The sequence below is a fragment of the Sinocyclocheilus grahami genome, unplaced genomic scaffold (genome assembly GCF_001515645.1).
Source record: "Sinocyclocheilus grahami isolate Dianchi unplaced genomic scaffold, SAMN03320097.WGS_v1.1 scaffold314.1, whole genome shotgun sequence".
Taxonomy (NCBI): domain Eukaryota; kingdom Metazoa; phylum Chordata; class Actinopteri; order Cypriniformes; family Cyprinidae; genus Sinocyclocheilus; species Sinocyclocheilus grahami.
In genome coordinates this window covers 788,772-815,354 of record NW_015505493.1, presented here as the reverse complement: position 1 = coordinate 815,354, position 26,583 = coordinate 788,772, and the positions used below count along the sequence as shown (strand labels likewise).

The 26,583-nt window shown below is 38.0% G+C and overlaps 1 protein-coding gene across 1 annotated transcript in view; it reads right to left on the bottom strand.

The window, feature by feature from the left end:
• Positions 1-1,209: 1,209 nt before the first annotated feature.
• The window catches only part of LOC107601897 (nesprin-2-like), a 108,198-nt gene continuing 82,824 nt past the window's right edge, over positions 1,210-26,583 (bottom strand). The window contains exons 79-95 of the mRNA XM_016294248.1: positions 22,655-22,816; positions 20,999-21,165; positions 13,914-14,076; positions 12,614-12,804; positions 12,020-12,170; positions 11,188-11,370; positions 10,971-11,108; positions 10,680-10,874; positions 10,018-10,243; positions 8,009-8,106; positions 7,730-7,856; positions 5,120-5,322; positions 4,817-5,017; positions 4,597-4,725; positions 4,293-4,484; positions 3,223-3,260; positions 1,210-2,753 (exon numbers count right to left, since the gene is read on the bottom strand). Coding sequence (XP_016149734.1) covers positions 2,546-2,753; positions 3,223-3,260; positions 4,293-4,484; positions 4,597-4,725; positions 4,817-5,017; positions 5,120-5,322; positions 7,730-7,856; positions 8,009-8,106; positions 10,018-10,243; positions 10,680-10,874; positions 10,971-11,108; positions 11,188-11,370; positions 12,020-12,170; positions 12,614-12,804; positions 13,914-14,076; positions 20,999-21,165; positions 22,655-22,816 — 2,772 coding nt within the window. The 3' untranslated portion in view covers positions 1,210-2,545. The remainder of the gene's footprint in view (positions 2,754-3,222; positions 3,261-4,292; positions 4,485-4,596; positions 4,726-4,816; positions 5,018-5,119; positions 5,323-7,729; positions 7,857-8,008; positions 8,107-10,017; positions 10,244-10,679; positions 10,875-10,970; positions 11,109-11,187; positions 11,371-12,019; positions 12,171-12,613; positions 12,805-13,913; positions 14,077-20,998; positions 21,166-22,654; positions 22,817-26,583) is intronic.

Here is a 26,583-nt window from a genome sequence, read left to right as displayed (position 1 = left end):
AACTTAGTTTCATACCATCACTGAGCTGTACGCAACAGGCTGAAAGTTTATTAAACTGACCTAAAATAGGCAGATATGCAAGACACGCAGCTGCTTTTCAGTGTCCACAAGCTAATAGTTTCAAACAAATATATGCTCCAGACATATAGCAGTGATTCTCACATGGGAGAAGTGGGTTCGGTTCTGGCTGGTGTCATGCAGCGATCAGACTCCCCTTCATTTCCTGTCCACTTACTGTCTCTATCATCAAAAATCCAAACAAATGGCTGACCTCCACAAAGCCGTAATAAATAGTGTTCACTCGAGACCCATAACTCGGAAGGTTACTACAACTGTACTTGCTTTAATGTGAAGGGAGTGTTGGCAAGGCCAGACAGGAAAAACGCTCACACACTGTATAAAGTCTTAACGGGGACAACATGCCTTTGCTCCACACTTTCAACCCAAGTATCCATTTCATAGCAAACACATATGCAAGTAACAGGCAGTACCTGCTTAGTGTTTATTGTCTGAAGGAACCAGTATTTCTTCCTGGAAAATATTTCGTTTGTACGTTCATTTCACAGGATGTTGCCAGCTAACATTCTTCCATAAATCTTAAAATAACTACAAGCTGAAAAAAATATCACGTTAAATTGCTCTTCTTTCTCTCCAGAGCTGAAGAATGATCTATAGTTTCGGGAGAATGGACAACAAAAACAGCCACACAAAAGAGTGGAATAGGATTACTCAAGATGAAGAAATTTGCTGTTTGCTGTGAAATTCTCAGTTTTTGCAGAACTCATTCGGAGTACAATTGTTTGGTTTTATCTAGTCGGAACCACAAAAAAGGAGAAAACTTTGATTTTTACAAAACAATTTCAGAATTGATAAATTGCTGGTCATTTGAAAACTTTACTATTTGTTTCGATTGTGAATTTCAAAAGCTTTTTTGAAATGTAACATGCAGCGAGAAATTCTGACAGCATCACCACATGCACCCATTCCCATGAAATCTGTGCCACAATGAAATGTACAGTTTCCACTTTACCATTTTCTCTTTCTAAACATTACATTTGCAACGCTCGCTTTTTGCAAAAGAAAAACAGCATCACACTGATGCCCTCATCAACTGTAACTATTGATGACATTGTCAGAACAAACGGATCAAATTCCTTCACTTACAAAACGACCGTATGAACAGTCATTGCTAAAGATGAGAGGTTTGTATGCGATGGGAGCAAAGACTAAATTCTGGACCAAAGCCTCAGAAGAACTGAATTAAGCCTTTTTTTTCAGTCAGAACAAGGACTTGTGATTGCCACACTGCAGTAATTCAGGACAGTTGGATGTTTTGTGTGCATCCATTACTTTTGACAAAACAGATCATGGAGCAAAATGTTTTTAAAAAAAAAACTGCCTTCCTTCGTCCTGCTCTCCACCCAGTAAACCCCTTTAACACCATAAAGGCCTTGTATAAAACCTTCATACATTTTCTAGAGACAGCTCAATCTATTGCTACTATTCCACTGTGAAAACCTTTCTGGTTGTAAGATGCACCACAACTACCAAAAAAAAGTACTTGTGATATTGCACTTTAATAGTTCTCGGACATATCTGAAGCAGTGTTTTGAGAATCAAGAAAAATGAAAATATTGCAGTGCCAATAGTGATTATACCCTATACATTTTGGTTTAAGATGACGGTTATAAAAAAAATAGTATCCATGGATTAATTGATATAAAACCAAACGTACCTTAAAGATTAGAAGCAAAAAATTAGATGTTACAAGTACTTAATTTTAATAAATGCACAAAGTATTTATAAATGTTATTGTATCTACCGGCAGCCATCTGAATTGTGACTGTTTCTATATGAAGCGCTAATATTGATTTTACAATTTTTTGGCAACTAAGCATTAAAGACCAGATGGAATACAGATTTGTTGTAGACTGTTTATTTTTAAACACAGAACAAATTTTAATTTGTGAAATGTTTTCGAAATGTACTTTCTGCACACGTCTTTGTGTTCTACCTTGCAGTTCATATGCAAAAGATTGTTATTTACAAAGGGGTGTATTAAAATGTTTCCATGTGCATTTGACATTTTTAAATAGATTTCTGTTTTGGGCTTTGCAAATGTGAACAGTTAATTCAGACCATATCAAATTTAAAAACGAGACCACAATCTCTAAATAAATAGCAGCCATCCATCATGTCACCACAAATTGTGGCTGAAGAGTCAATCTTTTCCAGTTTCAAACGTACAATCTTTAATCAGTGCCTGATGTGCTTAAATCTAGAAATATTTCAAAAAATTGTCGGTGATTTTCATTCAAGCTCATACAATGATATTTTTCTTTACAGCATTGTGACCAAAAAAAAGAAATAATTAGATCACATCAACAAAATTCTTAGTATGGCTCTCAAAGGGGAATAAATAGTATAAAATCAATTATATAAATACAACCGTTAAAATATTGCTTGGACAAAAGAGAGGTGCTTCGGATGTTTGAGACATGAAAACAGCTCTGTTGATTGAACGTGAGAACAGTTGATGAGAGACTCATGTGGGAGGGGGACCGTTGGTGTAGCGTAACATGGGGTGGAAAGAACGGGCAAAATTGTTGGAAAAGGTGCAGCTGTAGTCGTCTTCAGAAAGAGGGACCAAGCAGGCCAGAACCAACAGCAGGAGGAACAGGAGATGCAGAGGGAAAGCCGCTCGCAGGACCCGATAGAAGAACGAACGCGGAGGTGATGGGTCACGCTTTGACCTGAAACAAAATTATTTTTAACAACTCTTATCGCCTTTGAAACATAAATACATATGTATACTGTGTTTATGCATTTTTGGCTAATATAGTACAGTGGTGTGAAAAAGTGTTGGCCCCCTTCCTGATTTCTTTTTTTTTTTGCATGTTTGTCACACTTTAATGTTTCAGATCATCAAACAAATTTAAATATTAGTCAAAGATAACAAGTAAACACAACATGCAGTTTTTAAATGAAGGTTTTTATTATTAAGGGAAAACAAAATCCAAAACTACATGGTGTGAAGAAGTGTTTGCCCCCCTGTTAAAACTGGTTTATCACACCTGAGTTAAATTTCTCTAGCCACACCAGGCCTGATTACTGCCACACCTGTTCGCAATCAAGAAATCTCTTAAATTGGACCTGCCTAATATACAAAAAAATAATAATAATAAAAGGAAAAAATAAAAAATTGTGTGTGTGCCACTATACCGAGAGCATTGTGCGGACTTCCTGTCTCCTGTGGACTCCTGCAAACACATGACATACAAGAATTCAGCACTTCACCACAAATCAAAACTACTCAACCAGATCATATCGCTCTAAATTATGAGCATGTTATACACTTTTGATTTCAATATTATTTATATATGACAGCAACGGCCTCATCTTAGTTAATTATATTTGTTGATATGGTGGAATGGGCAAAATACTCTCAAAACAAAAATTTTTAATTTTGTGGTGGGTGAGATTTTTTAAATGTTTTTGAAATATGTCTCATATGCTCATCAAGACTGCATTTATTTAATCAAAATACAGTAAAATATACTTTATATATTTTAATATACTGTATATTTAGTTTTATTTCAATATATTGTAACAGTCATTATTCCAGTCTTCAATGTCACATGATCTTTCAGAAATCATTCTAATATGCTGATTTGCTGCTCAAGAAACATTTGCTGCTTAATATTGTTGTAGAAGCCTTTGTGATTTTTCAGGAGTCTTTTATGAACAGAAAGATTAAAACAGAACATTATACATGTATTTACTGTTACTTTTTATCAACTTGCTGAATAATTAATTTCTTTGTTTTTTCATTAAAATCTTTTGAATGGTGAATATATATATATATTAAAAAAAGAGTCTGTATGAGTTTTTATTTTAAATGCACTTCTGAGGGCTGAAAATATTAAAGGTTTTGATCAATACTCAAGGTTCAAAAATTTTAATTGACTATTAATTGATCTTAGGCTAAGCTCCGCCCCCTCAATCAATGGAGCATTGCAGAACATCCCATAGGAACCATCTGGGGATTTACATGAACAGTTCCTTTTTTAGAAAAACTTACTCATAAATTGGTTATTTATTTAAATGAAAATTATTCGTCCATGTGTTGGAATGAAGTAATACTGTAAAGCTTTTATTATTTTTTTTTATTTATTTTTTATTTTTTTAAGTATAAATACAAATGTGTTGTATCCTTAGCAGGAAGTGAGCTTCCCTTTAATTTTTTGTGTGTAGTGTAAATGGATGAAGAATGTTTTGCATAACGCTCTTACCAATCTCTCGTCAATCGTCTGGAGATCCTGGTTGACTTGACGTGACAGTAGTCTTAGTTTGCTTCCAATGACGTGGAGTTTTTCCCGGGCTTCAGTGCTGTCCTCCCCACCAGCCTCAGGGAGCAGCTCGGAGACGATCTCCTGCAGGGAGCTCACTCGCTTCTGTCTGCCCTGCAGTTCCTCTGCCAGATCCTGCCACCAGGGGGTGCAAAACATAAGCTCGGCACACAGATAACAACACAAACTAGAGGTCAGTCTTGATGGAGAAGCTGATGTTATTCTGGTTTGGGTTTCTCTGACTCACCTTCAGGGTGTTCCTTTGTTCCTGAAGCATGGAGGGCTGCACAGAAGGGTCGTTCATGTTCACTATGCAGCGTCTGCTCTCTGCATGGGCCAGCCATAGCAGTTGAGAGTGGACCATCTCGTGGAACTCCTACACGAGTGCAGATTGTCAGTGGTGAGAGATGAAGTGTCATGTGGCATTTCCAATGAGGTCTTGTATAAATGTTTGACAGATCTCTCACCTGACAGCATCCTAGGGTAGTGCGCAGACTGTCCTCCCACCTCTCTAGTCCCGCACAAGCTTCTGTCCAGCGGCCATTCATGCTGCGCAGACCCTCCTGAAGCTCAGGTGCTCCTTCTGTAGCTCCCTGCTGCAGCTCTCGCCCACCCAGGTTCAGAGACAGCATCATAGTCTTGTAGCGAGCAAATGTCTTCTGCATTTCCTGTGCAATGTGGAACGAATTAGAGTGTGAAGACAATATCTTTTCCTTTCCAGTGTCTTTGTATTAATAATCTAAAAGATTGGCTGTAACTTTGATGCTCACTTTAAGTTGTTTGCCCCTCTCTTCTAAGATCTCGACACTGACAGCAGTCTCAGGCTTCTGCAGTCTATCCAGTTCAGGGGTGACACGATCCAGCCAGGAAGTGATGTTGTGCAGGCCAGAGGTCAGCTGCTGGGGGTCTCTGGAGCTGCACTGCTCTTTACTTACTGCTTGAGCCTGCAGCAGCTCCCAGCGCTCAATCACTCCTGCGGAGAACATGAACTTCATTAAGTGAAAGAGAGAGAGAGATATATATATATACATCCGTCCATTCTTATCCTGTCTATCCATCCACCAACCCATCCCTTTATTCATCTACTCATTTTCAAACTCTCCATCCATGTATCTATCCACCTAGTCAACCTTTCATCTATTTTTCTATCCAACAATTAATTAACCTTATGCATTCCTATGTTTGTTTGTTCTCTTATCCACATCCATCTATACCCAACTATCTTTCCATCCGTCCATCCATCTTTCAATTTAACTATTCATCCATCACCTATCCCTTCATTTGTCCAACCACCTATCTATAGATATATATCTACCCATCTATTTACCTAACTATTCTTCCATCAGTTTATCCACCAATTCAGTCATCTGTCTACACATATATCTACCCAACTGTGTGCAACTATCCAACAATTCATCCAGCAATTAAGTTTTTTCCACCTATCCACTCATCCATCTAAACCCATCCATCCATCCATCCATCCATCCCTTCATTTATCTAACCACCTATCTACCTAGTCATCTATTTACCTAACTATTCTTCCATTCACTAATTCATCCATTCATTTTTATATCTACACAACCGTTCCTCAATTTGTCTACGCAACTATCTATCAATCAATTCATTAAAGGGATAGTTCACCCAAAAATTAATATTTCTTGCATTAATTACTTTATTGCAATAATAACAATTTATTCAGCAATTCTTCTCCCCAAGTTACCGTCTTCTGCCATTTTGGAGAGTACCCCAGAACGTAATCAGTGTTAATTATGTTCAGCATGCGCACGCTGGCTACTGAACGTAAACTACACTGATTACATTCTGGGGTACTCTCCAAAATGGCAGAAGACAGTAATTGCTGAATAAATATTGTTGAATATTGTTTTCTTTGCGCACAAAAAGTATTCTCGTAGCTTCGTAAAATTACGGTTGAACCCCTGATGTCACATGGACTATTTTACCGATGTCCTTGCCATGTTTCTGTGCGTTGATCGTGGTAATATCCTTGCTGTCTATGATGGGTCAGAGAGCTCTCAGATTCCATCAAAAATATCTTAATTTGTGTTCTGAAGATGAACAAAGGTCTTACAGGTTGGGAACGACATGAGGGCGAGTAATTACTGACAATTTTCATTTTTGGGTGAACTAGCACTTTAATCAGCTTGTTTTTCCACCTATTCACTCATTCACCCATCAATTCCTCCAAGTCTATCCAACCATCCATTAGTCCATAAGTTTATCCACCTATCCATCGGTCTTGTTACCCATTTACTGCCCATCTATCCATCCATACGTACATCCAATTTATCTACCTATCTTCTCCTGTCTACCTAGCTATCTATCCATCCATCCATCTATCTATCTACCCAACTATTCATCCATCCATCATCCAATCTACCTTTCCTATCCACCAATCCATCCACAATCTACCTTTCCTATCCACCAATCCATCCACAATATACCTTTCTTATCCATCCATCCATAATCTACCTTTCTTATCCATCCATCCATGCATGAATCAGTTTATTTACCTACCTATCCAACTATGCATCCATTCACTCATTCATTTATCGATGCATCAGTTTGTTTACTCTACTCCATCTATCCATATGAGGGCGAGTAATTACTGACAATTTTCATTTTTGGGTGAACTAGCACTTTAATCAGCTTGTTTTTCCACCTATTCACTCATTCACCCATCAATTCCTCCAAGTCTATCCAACCATCCATTAGTCCATAAGTTTATCCACCTATCCATCGGTCTTGTTACCCATTTACTGCCCATCTATCCATCCATACGTACATCCAATTTATCTACCTATCTTCTCCTGTCTACCTAGCTATCTATCCATCCATCCATCTATCTATCTACCCAACTATTCATCCATCCATCATCCAATCTACCTTTCCTATCCACCAATCCATCCACAATCTACCTTTCCTATCCACCAATCCATCCACAATCTACCTTTCCTATCCACCAATCCATCCACAATATACCTTTCTTATCCATCCATCCATCCATCCATCCATAATCTACCTTTCTTATCCATCCATCCATGCATGAATCAGTTTATTTACCTACCTATCCAACTATGCATCCATTCACTCATTCATTTATCGATGCATCGGTTTGTTTACTCTACTCCATCTATCCATCCATCCATGAGGTGGCATGATGTAATTATATGCTATTTTGACAAGAAGCCTTCGTGCTTTTAGATTCATCTAAATGAAATGACAAGTAGTCCCTTGCACATGTGATCTGCGTCAGTGCCTGTACCCGGCTATTTGTGAAGAGTCTTATTACATGACTCACTCAGGACGAGTACCAGAGAAGACATCCTCATGTCCCTCTGTGTTGGTCTAAGTGTCCGTACCTGACTGTTTGTCTGCAGTGTTGAGGCCAGTGAGGCCTTGTTCCTCCTGCTTTTCCTCATCATCCAGGATCATAGAAACCCGCTTCACACTCTTAATGCTGCCGCTACACTCAGACATCAGCTGGACCTGCACAGTGCACAAACACATGCACCATTATAATCACCCTTCATGCAGGAACTACACGTTTATGCTTTCAAAGTCTGCCTGAGGAAGAAGACAACTTGCAAATTTTGTGTTTATGAAACTGCTGGATTAAAAAGGAAGGGGTATATACTCACGTAGCCTTGTTTAAAAGGAGTGCTGGTATGTGTGGGTGAGGAGGAGTCCAGCTGGAAGGATTTCCTTTCAGGTGTGTTTTGAAAGTGCCAATTCTGTGCTGTGAGTTTGTGAGAGAGGGAGAGAGATTTAACTCGGTGCTCAAAACAGGCTACTTCATTTGGGCTGTGATGACAGAAATGGACAAAAGAAGTGGAATTATTTAGCTTTTGCAGGGATCACGAGGAATCAAATCAGACATTAAACTGACAGAGGCTGTTATTGTAGGATAGTGAAGCTGGAACTATACTGAATCCAAAAGTAAATCGACAGCCTATGTCCTAATGGACCAAAGCTGTTACTCAGAGGCAAAATGGCTGTTTTTTAAAAGCAGAGGGGCAAAACCAGACCATTTATTCTAAGGATAAGAGAGCATCAAAAATGTCATGAAAACATAATAAAATAATAATCACGAAATAATAATCATGTTATTGCAATGAAAAACAATTATAAGTGGATTTCAGGAAAAAAAGTAAAAAAAAAAAAATCTAACAAAAGCATCAAACAAATTTTGTCATGTACGCTTCTCCGGTAATGAGCAAAGCTTCAAGAGTGCAGTTTAGATAAATGAATGTTATTATCTTCTGCGTGAGCATGAAAGCTCTAGAGGGGGATAAGCAGGTGCACTGAGCCATGTGAGAGGAGGGGATGCAACCTTCCTGTGCCCTCTCTTATACTCCCTGAGATCTGGACATGCCCAGGTCTCAACCCTCCTCTTTACCAACAGAATCTCCCCACAGGCCCAAGTCTTTCATGATAAGAGCACATAGCAGAACAGGGTGAAGGGAGGACACTTTCATCTTTTGATTTGAGAGAAAGTTCTGCGCTGAAAAATACCAGGCCTTTGATGATCCAGCAAACCCAGTCTATTCATAAGCATACCGACAGTGATGTGGGAACAAGACAGGATGGAGAGGGAGAGGGAGAGGGAGAGGGGATGCAACCTTCCTGTGCCCTCTCTTATACTCCCTGAGATCTGGACATGCCCAGGTCTCAACCCTCCTCTTTACCAACAGAATCTCCCCACAGGCCCAAGTCTTTCATGATAAGAGCACATAGCAGAACAGGGTGAAGGGAGGACACTTTCATCTTTTGATTTGAGAGAAAGTTCTGCGCTGAAAAATACCAGGCCTTTGATGATCCAGCAAACCCAGTCTATTCATAAGCATACCGACAGTGATGTGGGAACAAGACAGGATGGAGAGGGAGAGAGGGAGAGAGAGAGAGAGAGAGAGAGAGAGAGAGAGAGAGAGAGAGAGAGAGATACTTATGTGGAAAGAAAGTAAGGAGAAACTGAACAGATGTGAATGCAATGCACCAAAAAAAATGAAATAAGATTTTGCAGTAATGCACAACTAAAGCCAAGTGCACATAAAGGGACATGGAGGCCAACCTAAAGGCTCTTCCAAAGACTTCTTTGTCACCTCAGATGAGAATTCTGTGATTTCTGTGACCTCTAAATCTGGAGGGAGAGACAATGAATGGCTAAACCAGTAATATGACAACCCGTTCCAGCAGTCAAGAGTCCTGGGAAAAAGTCTCAGCCTCAGACAATGTGCCAACGGACATAAAACTGGCAAGAGCTGGTTAAAACTGTCAGTTGCAATCTGACAGCTAAAACATTTATTTGAATTATATCTGACTCCAGATTTAGGCTTATGGAAAAAAAATCATGTGGTTACCAGAAAGAAAGTCAGATGGCCATTTGTCAAAGCTGGCGATTCATGGCTTTATCAAGTTGCTCAAAAAAGTCTGGTTAAATAAACGTGTGGTGAAATTAGCAAAATTTTAGTGAAATTTTGCAGGTAAAACGGCCCATTGAAGAAGTTACTTTCAAACCAAGCAGCATTCTGTTGGTCAATGTGACGAAACCATGGGACCAATTTGAACCCATTGTAAAATCTTTCACCTTCACGCAGAATTCCTGTTGAAATGACTGGATTTCGCTGAACAACAGTAAACGTGACCATACTTGACAGGGCAGAGAAGAAGGCAGCATCCTCTTCCTCATCGTGTGAAGAAGAGCCGCCAACATCCCCGGTGTGGTCCCACTCCAGAGGGATGGAATCCACACTCACGGGGGTTTCACGGCCCGGGCGCTCCTGAGGTGGCGATAACAGGCACATGGAGGGCTGGCTGGAGGGGAGGGTGCCCTGTGTCCCTCTGGACTGTTCACCATCAAAGACGACCTCCTGCAGCTGCTTCAAAGAGAAAATACTGTCATTCATGCATTCATACTCCTATAACATGGCCCATATACAAAGTTATTTGCACAATTCTACCACATTTGTCCCTGTAAAAATAAGTTTAAAGAAAAATACACTACCCTTTAAAAGTTTGGGGATTTTTTAAAATGTTTATTTTTTTAAGTCTCCAAGAGACTTAACTGTAATAATTATTTCACAATATTAACATTTGTACTATTTATATATATTTTTCTATTTTTAAAAAAGCAGAATTTTCGGCAGCCCTTACTTACTAACCCCAAAACTTCTGAATGGTAGTTTAGCACAAACACTTTTCAAGGAAGCTAATTCACAAAAAGGTTCAAAAGGGTCTCAAAATATCCAAATACATTTAGAACCACAGTATGTTACATAAGACAATGTAAAAAAATGTGAGCGTTTATAATACCGGGCGGAGACTGGTGAGGCGCTGGTGGAATCGGGCCACTCTGCCAAACACCTCTTGACAGTACGTGTGCAGTTCCTCTAACTCATCTTCTATCTCAACAGCGTCTTGAGGACAGCTCCTCTGAATCAGACCCTCCCCAAACACGATCAGAGCATCAATCTTATTGGTGTTCAGAGTGATCTCCTTCTTAAAACTCTGGAGAGTAAGAAAGTTCAGTTAAACTCTGTCATCATTTATTCTTTCTATCTAAAGACTAAACGTCTTAATTTCAAGGAAACACTGTTTATTAACCTTCAGCTGTTTCATCTTGTCTTGGAGATGGCTCTCTGAGAAGTTCTCCACATTGGTCAGCTGGAGGTCTATCTCAGTCAGCCAGACAAGGAGGCTCTCACGGGTTCCCTCAAACTCTTCTCTCTGGCTTGTGAAATGCTAAATGAGAAAAAGAGGTTAATTTATGCACTCAAGTAAACATAAATGCACAGGTGACATAGTGTGCCCGTGTCCTCACTCTGAGTCTGCGCAGGATTGCAGCCACTCTCCTCTGGAGCGTGTCCCATCGCTGGTTCCCATGATGCACCATGGCCCTGAGTCTGCTGGCTGCATCGGCGCGGTTCTCCCGCGCCAGTCGTCTGTACTGGTTATTAATAATCTCCAGCTGGGTCAGGCTCTCATGTACCTGCCTTTGGAAAACCTAAAACGACAAATCAAACACTACTAACTATGACCACAAACTGCTATTACTGTATACTCTATTAAATCAAAGCTGGATATTCAAAAACATCTACTTTAACACTCAATTTCCATGCAAATAGTGAGTGTTTTTAACATTTCTGAAGTCATGCATGAATGACTAAAACATTCAATAAATTAGATAGATGATAGGGCTGTGCAATTAATCGCATGCGATTGTCATGCGCATCTCGTCAGTAAAGCCGGTTCCGGGAATTGGTAGTAAATCTCCATCACCTGCTTTCAGATGGAGCGGCATTTACTACACAGAGCCGTAGTTCACTGACAAGCTAGGCAATATCGCGTTCATAATCGAATGCTAATCATCTGCGATTATGAACGCGATATTGCCTAGCTTGGCAGGTGATGGAGATTTACTACTAATCACGGAACCGGCTTTACTGACGAGATGCGCATGACAATCGCATGCGATTAATTGCACAGCCCTAATAGATGACTGCTTGAGGAATCTGATATTCCCTTAATCATACTGATCGTGTTCCTAAAACATCAGGATTTAACATCTGACTTGCACTAAATGATGTAAACATAATGGTCCAGTAGCACAGCCATTCGAAGGCTCTTAGTTAAGCATTTTGTTGGAATCAAACCTCATATTTCTGGAGTTCCTCTTTGGCGTCAGTGTACGTCCTGTCTGATGAATTGGGTTCAGCAGCGGAGCGCTCTGCTACGTTCAGCCAGTTCTCAAAGGAAGAGTAATCTTCCTGAAACTTACACCACAGTCTCCATGTCTCCTCAATCCTGCAAACAGACATAAGTAATTAAAAACAAATAGTCTGTTATATAAATGTATATTTAAAATGAAATCATAATAATAAACAATGTAATTTAATACTTTAATACTCGATGTGCATGTGTGCACTTGAAAATACATTAATTTATCTGTACTGTAATTCATGTTATGCTTATTTATCAAATATATGATGTCATATTCCTCAAAAGCATAATCTGTTGAACTCAAATGTTTGGTGAGGTTACAGGGCATTAAAAATGAACACATTTTATCATGCAAAACAAACTTTTACCAATATCTCTGGTTTAATAGCGAGCTGTGAATCTTAATCAGGAAAGAAGTTTCTTAATCTTGAAATTTCCTTCCATAAAGGAATGCAACAGAATGACTAAACATCTGTTAGCAGTGATGGTGTGTTTCAGATTGGAGTCATCTGAATAAATAGCCATACCTCAGCCTCCTCTCCAGAGACATGGAGCAGATATTTCTCCAGCGCTTGTCCAAGCGCTGCATGGTCTGCTGGATGGAGTCATTCTCTCCATCGCTGCTGCTGCAGGCATCCTCATCGCGCAGAAGCACGTCACACAGGGTGAGCACAGACGCCACTCTCTCGGTGTGCTGCTCGATGTCACGCTGCAGGTCCTAAACATGCACACATATGTTAAAGACATACTTGACACTTTATCAAACAGTTGAAAGATAAGTGTATTGTTATAATATCAGTAGTATATGTAAATAAATAATTGTTGCAGAAAAAAAAACTTCCACATATTTGGTAATCCTGCCCATGGACAGTAAGACTGACAAATCAGAAGTGCATTGTGAACGTTTAAGTTTTTGGCAAAAGGGAACGCTGCAGCCCTTTTTCTGATTTCAAAATGTTTTCACTTTTACACTGTTTTATTGAAAGCTCAATGAATTAGCCCTTTAAACAGTCTGTATATCATGAAAAAGAATAATAATTCATTTCAATTACAGACAATTAAAATAATAAATTATTAATAACTTAATCAATTTTGATTCATTATAAAAAAAAACATTCCCTATCAAGTATTTTTGATTTCCAGAAAAAATAAAATAAAATCACAACATTCCTCAAACAAGACAAATTCACCCGATAAGAAAACTAAATTATATTAAGGATTCTTTTCAGACAATATGTGACCCGGGACCACAAAATCAGTCATAATGGTCTTTTTTTTTATTGAAAGCTGAATAAATAAGCTTTCCATTGAGTTGTTAGGATAGGACAATATTTGGCTGAGATACAACTATTTGAAAATCTGGAATCTGAGGGTGCAACAACAAATTTTTTTTTTTTGAGAAAATCACCTTTAAAGTTGTCCAAATGAAGTTCTTAGCTATACATATTACTAATAAAAAATTAAGTTTTGATATATTTATGGTAGGAAATTTAGAAATTTATGTATTATGGAACATAATCTTTACTTAATATCCTAAAGATTTTTGGCATTAACATTTTTTATAATTTTGACCCATACAATGTATTGTTGGCTATTGCTACAAATATACCCCAGTGACTTAAGACTGGTTTTGTGCTCCAGGGTCACATATATCTGGAATAAGTTGTTGAATTGGCAGAATTTTTCAGAATTTATGCATAAAAAAAAATGTAATAAAAATGTGCCAGTCCCAAAAGACAATATACAATTACACTAATCTACAATCCGGTATTTCAGCCAATTAAATCTTCTATTATATCATTTTTTTTAAATTCGTGATTTGCTGACCTGTTGCTCAGCAAGTCTCTTTTGGATCTCATCTCTATGGCAGATACTGTAGTGAATGGGTTTGGCCAGCTCAGCTTCAATGCGAGTGAGCCAAGAGCGAAGGTTATTCATGTTCTTATCCAACTGCTGCACTGTCACCAGCGTTTCTGTCAGCTTTTTCACCCTGAAAGAGAGAGAGATTGCATATTCATTTTGATTCCAGAGCATTATCAAATAGACCATTTTGGAAAAAAACTTGTGATAACAAATCTTCTTGGATATTTTGATGAAAACCTGAATGTGTCCAAAAGTCTTTTATAACCTCCACTAGATTAAAATGTATTTTCTGTGACAAAGAAATAGTCATTTTTTAAAGAAAAGTACTAACCCCTTTATAAATCAGTCAAGTGATCGTTTTCTTTGGAATCTGAGACTGTGTAGTTTGGAAGGAACCCAATGAAATCCTGTCAAAGTGTGGCGCTCTACACTTGACGTGAAACACAACAAAAAAAAAAGGTCTGATAAGTCCAGGTCAGATGACACTGAAACACAGACAAAGGGTGTTCGTCCCATAGGGATTAGATCGAACCATTTAAGTGTGACAGTGGGAAGCTTCTCGTTCTGTTGTTTGATTGACCGCATGGCCTCACAAACTGTCTGAGCAGCCATACCTGCAGATGGCCGGCTGTGTGATTATAGCGTGCCTGAGTACATACGGTCCCCCTGGCCCCATTGTGCCCCTGTTCATAAGAGATAATATGAGGTCACAGACCATTGCCCCCCACCACCCCCTCCCAGCTATACAGTGTGACTAGGACAAACCATACAATCCATATGGCAAAGCTGAAGCCAACGACACTAGTGAGGGTTACGTTAATTCCCCCCTCCTTCAGTATTAGCACCATCTGGCTGTTTCAGAACACGTCACACCGCAAGACTGACCAATTACATGAGAGGCTGGTGACATTGTAGACAAGATTGGAAAGCATTGAGTTGTTTGTTTGCTTGCTTAGGACCACCACCTGATTCATATACTCGGTATGTGCAAATTTCCAACTGACTTAATGAGATTATGATTATTAGAGCATATGCCAGCTGTGGTAACCATCCATAGTACTGAAGATCACATCAAATTCTGAAGATATAAATGAGTACATGGAGAAAAAAATAAGTAAATTAGTTATATTAGTGGGGAAAGCTTGCTGTAAATTGGCAAGGAGAAATTAATAATATGATATATTCTAGCATATCTACTATTAACTGAACTTAGCGTAAGTCATCTATAACACTGGGACATAGAAATATGACATTTCCTAAAAATAATAATAATAATAATAATAATAAAATAAAATAAAAAAATAGTCTAGCGAGGCAACTTGCTCCACATTAGGGGTGAATTGCATCCAGGGTCTGATTTCATTTCAATGTAAATGAGACAAAAAAAATTCTAAAGTCTTTTTATAAAGCAGTGAGGAAAAGGTTAAATATTCATAATGTTTCAATATAGTGAACGAGTTTTAAACACTTTAACAGTACCAGTGTTATTTTGGTATAATGTATACACAACTATAGTATTTATTTATATTTTGAATTAGCTTTTATTTTTATATTAAGTTTTCATTTTAATTGTAATAAATTTTTATCGCTATATTTTATTTGCTTTTGGTTAATAACAACATTGAACAATAATTGCAATAATAATAATAATAATAATAATAATAATTCAATATTCAGGGGTTAAAGCAAAAAAAAAGCCTGAGCCTGAACTTTTTTCCGGGGGTTGGGGGTTGCGGGGGCAGACACATACACAGGGTTATATGGCACACAAAAAAAGAAAATTATTTTCCTTGAAACTAACTAGTAACGTATCTGCCATTGCCATTAGCCCTTGACAGGCTCAGACTACAGATTATGGTGGGATATTTGAAACCGCAATACCAAGAAAGGTTACTCACTACAATACGGTGCAAACACATGTAACATTTAGGATGCTTTTGAAATCAAGTTTTGCTGGTTAGCTTTGTCCTTGACAGGGTACAAGATGACCTACAATCTAAAACATGACATTTCTGAAATTGTTTTGTTCAAAATAAATAATGGTAAATTAAATACTAGGAAACAAATATAAAATATACAAAGACAGTGCATACACTTGGAAAATTATGAGCTTTATCACGCTCATAGACACTAGGGGTGTGACAATACACTTAGCTCACAAGGTGAGATAAAATGCAGATACTTGGTTCACTAGAACGAGAATGTTTTAATACTTTAAGAAATTTTCAAATGACAAAATATTTGTCTTTTTAATCACAAAAAGTAAAACAATGCAGTTGTATTTTGAAATGTTTGAACTAATCTAGTGCTTAACTAATGATTATTTTGCTAATCAAGTAATCTGATTATTTTGACAAGTGAGTAATCTGATATTTTTTAGTAATACAAATAAAACTAAGTGGAAAAACAGGCTTTAATATGACTATATTTATATATAAAGTAACGATGAGGCAATAATAATTGGCCTCAAATAAAAGTATCAAAACCAAGTACATGGTTTTATTGAACAACACTGTTAAACACATAATGTAATATGCCTAGTGGTTCAACGGATCGCAAATCTCATGGTCCGGATCACATTACGGTTTTGAAAAATATTTCAATCTAACTTGCTTTCTATTTATTACTTAAAGCGAAGTACTTTGATACCACAGCAAATACTACTAGATTAACTAAGAAAGTTTAAACATGATTAAAGAGACAAGAGAACAGCCAGTGAAAATAAGAACAAATACACAAATTACAAGCATAGATAAATACAACAGAATATGTTACAAATAAAATACGGTTGGTAGTATTCAAATACAGAAATGTAATAATTAGGGAAAATAACACTGCATAGTGTTCACTGTATAAATTAAATATAGATTTTTATCACAGCTGTTTTGTTCTTTGATGATCATTAATGACAGCAGCAGTATTTATAGGCCGCTGTCCCTTTAAGACCTGATGCACGGATCCGATATAATGATACACTTCACATCCAATTTCTTTCTCAGCTGTTTTCATTCACTTGAGACATAACTGACTGCGTTTACCTGATTGTCGAGATGGGTATTTTGTTATCATTTTATGTGTATGTGTCTGTTCAGAGGATTAAGAAGAGGATTCAATTCGGTGTTCGCACGCCGTCTGAAACGTTGTTTAAAATTCACTTGCTTGTGTAAATACGAACAAATGATAAACTTATACTCTATTATGGTTAAATTTTGCAATTATTCCACGGATCATATGCGTGCCAAACCGTGGTGCTTGGTCCGTACGGATCAACTACGATCCGTTTAACCACTAAATATGCCTATATTATAACCTGCAGAGGGCACCAACGGCCTGGTGATATTTCATGTGATTCAACGACATTTAAATCCATTTAATTTTAATATATGGCCACATGAAAAGTCAGAAAACTTTATTTTGAAATCGCGATGTATAATAAATCGCATATTTAGAAATATGTTGATGTATTCTCCTGTGTTGGCATAGGTTTAAATGATTTACGTTACAAATCAAGTGAGTTTTCCCAGATGAACGTTAATTAAGCAACCCAAACTCACCGCATATGCAGAGGAAGAGTTAAGCCCCTTTCACACATACAGTCTTTACTGGTAAATTACCGGGAAGTTACCATTAAGAGATCATGTGTGAACATGACCCTTTCAAAAATCCCGGTAAATTCGTTCTGGCAATCATATCGTTCTTATGGAGATGACGTGATAGAGCTGTCTACAGCTCCGCTGCTTTTATAATAGATTTTCTATGTAAATATGACGCTAGATGGAAACTTTGACCATTGCGCCTCGCAGCTTTTTCAATGTGTCGCGCTCGAGACCTGACTATTAAGGGTGTATTCTGGGTTATTTTTACCTTAAAGGGATAGTTCACCCAAAAATTAAAATTTGCTGTATTTACTCACCCTCAGGCCATTCAAGATGTAGGTGAGGTTTTTTCTTCATTAGGACAGTAAAGAAGATTTTTAGCTGAAACTGTGGTCCTTGGTGATTCATAAAATGCAAGTCAATGGCTACCGGCACTTCGAGAGTCAAAAAAGCACATACAGTCAACACAAAATGAATACCTATGACTCCTGATGATATATTGAGGTAGTGCTGGGCGGTATGACCAAAACTTTATATCACGGTATTTTTATAATGTTATAATCGCAGCATCACAAATCTCACAGTTCGGATCACATTACGGCTTTTGAACCACGGATCGGATAATTTTTCGGATCAGCAAGAAAAGAAAAATATTTCAATTTAACTTGCTTTATTTTTATTTATTACTTAAAGCAAAGTACTTATTTGATACCACAGTAAATACTACTAGATTAACTAAGAAAGTTTAAACATTATTAAAGAGACTAGAGAACAGCCAGTAAAAATAAGAACAAATACACAAATTACTAGCAGATAAATACAGCAGAATATGTTACAAATAAAATAAGGTTGGTATTATTCAAATACAGGAATGTAATAATTAGGGAAAATAACACTGCATAGTGTTCACTGTATAAATTAAATATAGATTTTTATCACAGCTGTTTTGTTGTTTGATGATCATTAATGACAGCAGCAGTATTTATAGGCCGCTGTCCCTTTAAGACCTGATGCACGGATCCGATATAATGATACACTTCATTCTTTCTCACTTTCTCAGCTGTTTTCATTCACTTGAGACATAACTGACTGCGTTTACCTGATTGTCGAGATGGGTATTTTTTTATGTGTTTATGTGTATGTGTCTGTTCAGAGGATTAAGAAGAGGATTCAATTCGGTGTTCGCACGCCGTCTGAAACGTTGTTTAAAATTCACTTGCTTGTGTAAATACGAACAAATGATAAACTTATACTCTATTATGGTTAAATTTTGCAATTATTCCACGGATCATATGCGTGCCAAACCGTGGTGCTTGGTCCGTACGGATCAACTACGATCCGTTTAACCACTAAATATGCCTATATTATAACCTGCAGAGGGCACCAACGGCCTGGTGATATTTCATGTGATTCAACGACATTTAAATCCATTTAATTTTAATATATGGCCACATGAAAAGTCAGAAAACTTTATTTTGAAATCGCGATGTATAATAAATCGCATATTTAGAAATATGTTGATGTATTCTCCTGTGTTGGCATAGGTTTGTTTTCCCAGATGAACGTTAAGCAACCCAAACTCACCGCATATGCAGAGGAAGAGTTAAGCCCCTTTCACACATACAGTCTTTACTGGTAAATTACCGGGAAGTTACCATTAAGAGATCATGTGTGAACATGACCCTTTCAAAAATCCCGGTAAATTCGTTCTGGCAATCATATCGTTCTTATGGAGATGACGTGATAGAGCTGTCTACAGCTCCGCTGCTTTTATAATAGATTTTCTATGTAAATATGACGCTAGATGGAAACTTTGACCATTGCGCCTCGCAGCTTTTTCAATGTGTCGCGCTCGAGACCCAGGCTTCTTTTCCATTCATCAGCTAATGCTAATGCGTCTCATATTTTTTTTATGTTTATAAGAGCAAAAACTTCTGATTAGCTAGTAATGTTAGTTTGGTTGAGAGTGAAAGCTGTGTTCCTCTCATACATTGGTAGGCGAACTCATGAACTCGAACGTGATATCAACAAGTGTTTTTAAATGTAGGACAACTTTTTTTCCCGCAGTCAAACGCCGCACGCCGGACATCCGGCACGGTGCCGGAGAACTTTAAGCCCTGAATATTGTTATATACTAGTATTTCCCAAATTTTTTGCAATTAAAGGCTTTTCATATACGCATTTCTAACTACAGGCATTAATGGCTGGACAAAGGAACTTCTTACACCAGTTTCCTCTACATGTTTATATTTGCACAGGAAAGAGTTATTTTCCCAGCATCAGCTTTTTGAACTACTTGCTAACCATCTACTGATCACAACAGTCTCACACTGAAAGCTTAAGCACTTTCTGTTTATCAGTCTGGATAAAAGAATCTGTTAAATGCCTCAAATTAATATAAAAGTCTAATCAAAGGCTTTATCACCACCAACAGGTCTAAATGAGGCAGAAATGCACAAATGAAAGAATCAATCAATCAGTCAGTCCTTGAATGGAAACCAGAAGTGATGAAGACATTTAAAGGGGTCATATGATGCTGCTAAAAAAAACATCATTTTGTGTATTTGGTGTAATGAAATGTGTTTATGCGGTTTAAGGTTAAAAAAACACATTATTTTCCACATACTGTACATTATTGTTTCTCCTCTATGCCCCGCCTTTCTGAAACGCGTCGATTTTTACAAAGCTCATCGTTCTGAAAAGCGAGGTGTGCTCTGATTGGCGAGCATTTTCCAGTGCAATCCGAATTCCTCAAGCGTGTGACGGAAATGTTACGTCCCTTACCATATTGTGATGCCTGCGGCAACCACATGTGACGACACCGGGCTGGACTTTGCTTCGTCCACAGTGAAAGCCGATCTGACGATCGACAGCGCGAAGTTGAAGTATTTCCTCAGCGACCAGCACGGATCAGCTCCAGGCATGACGAAGCAGATATCGTCCTCTTTTGGAAGGCCAAACAAAGTAATTTCGCTTTCACAACGAAGCACACATCACCTTCACGACATGGCAACAATACTACAGCGAGAATAAAAGTTACGCTTTCTTTCTTTGCGTGAACATTTGGGCGGCATTATGCAAATCTTCCCACATCGTGACGTAGATATGTGGGGGCGTGTTAGAACGAGGCGTTTTAGGTAGGTGTGGCTGACTCTTAACTTTTATAAAGAATATCTCTTTGGATTTGAGACTTTAGTCTTTGCAACTTTACAGATCTTCTTTACGCACCAAGAGCTTGTAACACTCCAAAGAGAAAGAAAAAAATTTGAAATCGCATCATATGACCCCTTTAAACAAACAAAGAGCTTTGATCAGCCATTAAGCAATGGATACAGAGCAACAATAGCAAACATCAGGCAAAACGTAAAGAAATGAGTTTGATCAATTTAGCATTTATTCCTCAAAGCATTTATTCACCACAGTTCAGTTAGGCTCATTTGTTTTTTTGCTCACCTGGCCTCAATGTGGTCGAACAGGTGCTGCCAGCGGTCGTTGACATCTTGCAAGGCCCCGTGGATCTCTGCCTCCTTAGCCTTGTCGCTGGCCAATAGGAGCTGCTCGCCCAGCTGCTTGAGGTGGCTCTTGTTCTTGCTGAAGAGGTTAATCTCCTCCATGCAGTCCTGAAGAGAGATGTGCACAATGAGCAGCGGCCTCTCGTGTGCTTTAGTCATTAACACATCCATCCCAAACAAAACCGACAGCTGTCAAAACCATGTTCCTTCTCTTAGCATGAGCCCTCATTTAAAAAAAAAGAAAAGAAAAGAGGAACAATTATTCACACTGACCCCTTGGCGGCCCAAATCCTTTTCATTATCCTCTCTGCTTTTAAGGGTTCACCTGTTTTGTTTAGTCCAACCTGGCTCACTTTGAACGGCAGGCAGCAGAGCTATTATACTATTATATAGCTATTATATAGATGGCACTGGCCATCAGTAACTGAGCTAGAAAGAGACAATGGCCAGTTTTCTGATATGTGATCATTAGTGACGTGGCCTGAAACCCTCCAAAACCTCCACGGTAAACTACATGCTAATGACTGCAGAGTGCTTGAGGTTGCACTGTTTGATGGTGAGAAAGAAACTGCACATACGAGGCTATTGTTGCGTATGAACAAAGAGGTAAACACATGAACAGAGTTATGCAGTACAGCACTCTGCCCTCAATTTTATAGTACATGCAGTAAACTAGATTAGAGCTAATCTATGATGTTTAGAAAACAATGTACATTTGTAGCATGTTTGAGTATAAATGAACAAATGCTATGTGAGTGGATAGAACAGAGCCTCTGTGAAATGTAAAATCTGTGGGGCCTCCCTTGGGAACGCTTAAGCGTGCTGTTCATTTGAGACTGCTTTAATCCTTCATAGATACTCATAATAGCACACACCATATAACTGGCCTACTTAAGCTCCTTACAAATGTACAACAGAAACTCACCATGACAAAGGCACATGGAAATAGACCCATGTGACGCTTTTTCCTGAAATTATCTTAAAGTGACATGTTGTTATGGTTATGTAACTATAAAAACAGGGGGTTTAGCAATTAAATTAATTACTAATAAATGTATACTTTTATTAAGCAAGGGTGCATTACATTGATCAAAAGTGACAGCAAAGATATTTATATAATTCTTAATAAAATTATAATTTTGAAATATGCAGTTCTTATCAAACATCAAACAGTTCAAAAAATATATATATAAAGTTTCCATGAACATATTATGATTTGACATCTGACATACCATGATATAAATATAAATGATTTTTGAAAGATCATGTGACAGTGAAGTAATGGCTGCTGAAAATTCAGCACCGTCATCAAAGGAATTTTAAAATATATTAAAACAGAAAGCAGTTATTTTAAATTGTAATAATATTTCATGATATTACTGTTTTACTGTATTTTTGATCAAATAAATACAGCCTTGGTGAGCATAAGAGATTTCTTTAAAAATATCTTATAGACCCTTATAGAACTTTTGACGGGAGGTAGTGCAAGTTGTGTTTATAGAACAAAAGGCTGAGTGGGAATTTTCATTTTTGGATGAACTTTCCCTTTAAGAAGTTAAAAAAAAAAATCATAGCAATTAAGAAAACCAAACTCTACCTTTTTAAGTTTCTCCACCATTTCCTCAATACTAAGGTTTTCGCCCCTGTGTGCCACTTTTTTCTCCATCTGCGTCAGCCAATCACAGAGTTCCTTGTCTTTATCATTGAAGATGATCCAGGCATTCAGGCGATCAGCTATTTCCTGCTTGCGAAGTGACACCTACACATTAGAGGAAGAATAAAGGGTTAAAATGCTTCAGTATGACAAAAATATTAAAACATTTTCTTACAGTAAAGACAGAAAAGTTTCCCAGATATCAGCACTGGTAATGACGTTTCATTTTTCATTATAATGACATTTATTCATTCAGGAAATATCTTTGAGAGCATATGGCCTACTCTCAAGTGCTAGAGAGAGTACAGAAGAACTTGCACTCTTTGTGGCTGGTTCACTACCCCAATTCACACATGAGAAAAGACTTGAAAACAACTCCGTACAAAGGTGTCAGGTTACAACTATATGACTTTATTCTTTAAAAGCAGGCCATCCGAAAAGGCTTTTAACGAAACTCATCTCACGCTGTGAGATTGATTACTGGACTGTTAAGCAAAAGAGTAAAAAGCAAAGGCCCACTCGCTTTTACTGCTTTCTGTCAGTAAGGGGCTTGTCTATTAGTATGTACTAATACCAAGACACACTAGGGGACACGGGCTTACATGCAGCCTTTTAAAAAGAACGAAGGCATTTTCCATGCTACATTTGTCAGTGAAGGCTATACGTTTTCCTTGATCCATTAATGTCACACTTAGAGCTGTAAGAGAACGTGATATTGTAGTTTCTTCAAAACAAGAATATTCATCATGAGTTTAAAAGAAAGCACAAGGACATTGAGGTTAGTTGATCACTTCTATTCACAGCCTTTTTTTTGAACGCATTATTGATGCATTTCCTTCAGCCCAAGCCACTTGCCCCAACACATATGCAAAGACAAAGAAAAGAAAAACAAGGCCTAGCTTTGCCATCTGTTATTCATTCCAGGGAATGTTTCCACCTGCAACCTGTTGGCCGCAGATACTGACACGCAATGTTGACTGACCTCATTGGCTCGGTTCTGGCATCCGGCCAGAATTTCAAATAAAGACAGGACTGAAAACTCACAACAACAACTCCACAAATTGGAAAAAGGGTTAATTAAACAAGGCACCCTGCGTTATGTGGTGACAAGACCAAGGCCATGCAACGATCTGTTCTAAATGTGGCCTTTCTGTTTTTAATTGCTCAGGCCGTTTACAGTTACAAGTGCAACTCCATTCAAACGTCAGCGGGCCATTCAGCTTACTTAATGATGGCAGACCGGACACCTGCGCTAGACAGATAATCTCAGAAAAAAGTCCTCAATCAGCCTTTACAATGCCTGGGAAGCAACTTAAAAAATGGGCTACATAAGTAATGCATATTGAAGTGTGAGTTAAAATAGACCTTATTTTATTTAATAAATGCGTCTCTTGTGCTATATTTCAAGTCTTCTGAAGTCATATGATAGCTTGGCATGAGTAAATAACATTAATTTAAGGCATTATTCAATAAAAAAAAAATCTAATCTTTTCATTGTACTGGTTCAATCAGTTCACAAAACTGGTCTGATTCTGAAAGATTTGATCATGAATTTAACTGATCAAGTTTTTGAGTTCAACTGTTCGTTAATGACTTAATAATTCTTCTGTAGTGGTAACATCCTAACAGATGAAAATAATTCCAAGTCTTCTGAATCTGATAAGTTATGCCGGTGAACGTCTTAATCTCAGTCAATTCACTATGCAGAAAGTGAAAGTAAAAACGGAATGACGGAGTAACAGCTTTCGCAATCTGACGCCACATATTCTCTCAGAGACGCCGAGAGACGAATCTACTTCAACATATGCTAATAATGGTATATAGCTAACTGTTTTTTATTCCCTTAAGATTTCTCTTGTGGCCCGTACATAGTGAAAAAAAAGACAACAAACGTATTTCGTGTTAAACAGGTTGTTTTTGAAAGTCGGTGCTTGAAATAAAAGCTTTTTATTTCATTGATTTTTATTGATGACACATTTTATTGATGATTCATTGCACATAGACCTGCTTTTAAAAACCTTTTTTTAAACATTTTAATTGAGCAGTAAATAGCCTAATCTTTTGTTATCCTCGCAGCGCGTCATTTGCGCGGTAATATTTTTTGTTAATTTTGCAAATGAATTGTAATTTTTATTTAATAAGAAAAGTAACTTCATAATAATAGTAGGCCTAATAAAAATAAGAAAGTAACAGGCCTACATTAATTGGAAATACCAAATCCTCTTAATATTGCCAATAATTGATGTTTTTGACAATATCTCTGGCTATCGTCGATACAAGTTCATCGTCTTTCGACGCACCCTAGCAAGAGGAGGTTATTGCAGGGCAGCTAGGCAGACGTCACGTTGACTCTTACATCGTTTGGGCTGCCTTTTTGAGCGCAGTGGCACTGAGAACATTATATTTCACACACTTTAAGCTCTTTTATTTTCCATATGTCCAACGAATTGTTCGGTTTGTAATGTGTACCGAATCGAAAGCCTTGTACCGAACGGTTCAATACGAATACACACACATACACGCTAAAAAATCCTGGGTTATTTTTTTTAACCCAAATGCTGCATTTTTTGGGGGTTATTTTTTCAGTGTTTGGGTAGTTTTTGTGTTACTCGGCTCCTGGGTCAAATGTAACAACCCAATGTTTGGGTACATATGTTGTACTGTATGTTGGGTTTGAGCAACATACAGGCGCGCGGTGTAATCACCTAACGTCGGTCTTATTGCATGATGGAAAAGCCTAATACTCTGCATAAAATAAACGATTTTATTAAAGAAGATACAGAATACAAATACTTTGGATGTTAAAATATTTCCTCAGAGCTGTTTACTGTTTGTTTTGGACAGGTTATGAAGGCAGTGGCAGTATATTTTGGCTATGAGTGAAACGCAGGGCGGCGGTCTCAGCCATGAGCAGTTCCCCACCGAACATGACTCCAGCTCGGGCACGAGAGCCAGCGCCGTTACGGTGGAAACAGAAAAAGTTGTACCGTGAGGATGTGTTGCAAATGTTATTCACCGATTCTGACTCTGAAGGGGAATATTTGCCTTTCGGAAATGACGATCGGTCGTCTAATAATCGTGCTTCTCCCGGTACATCTTTGCAGCGCAATGGTGCCGCCGTGCAAGGCGAGAGTGTTCACGAAGCACAAACAATTGATCATTTCGACCCTTTGCCCAACGGGGATGAGGGTGGCAGGGGAGAATGTGGTCGTAGTGTCCATAGGAGAGCTTTTTCTAGAGGTAGAGCCGGTAGGGGTAGGAGAAATAGGGTTGGAAGTAGCACTAGCTGCCTCAAAGAGGTGGGAGTGGCCATGGTACACGTGGCCGTGCTGTGCGTGGGAGAGCCGGGAGACGTGGTATAGGCAGCAGGGGTGATCTGGATCTAAATAAGGCTGGAAATAGCGATGACAATGGTGGCTGGGTTTATTTGAGAAATTAAGAAGTGTATCAGGACTGGATCAAACGCTTTGATGAGCCTGTTGGTAATTTAGTGCTTTCTCCTGTTTTATTGTTGGTTTCCCCTTTTCTGATCATTTGGAATGAGGATAAAAAGATTTTAAAAAACAACAACATGCAAATAAGTTTAAACATCAATTCAATATCTACTATTTCCTGAATATTATGAAATTCAAGATGGCCGCCTCTGATGACGTCATAATATGCTAATTAAACGAGTATATTTACACCCCACATAAACTTTCGGTCATGCCCAACATTTTTCTAATTTATAGTAGATCTCTATATTTAAGCCCTTTGAAGCCACAAGCTTTTGAAATCTTGATGTCAAAATCTAGCATTTCTCCCAAAAATCCCTGGCGCCTAAAGGGTTAAGTTAATCTGTAAACATTATTTCATGTATAAAGTAAAAAATA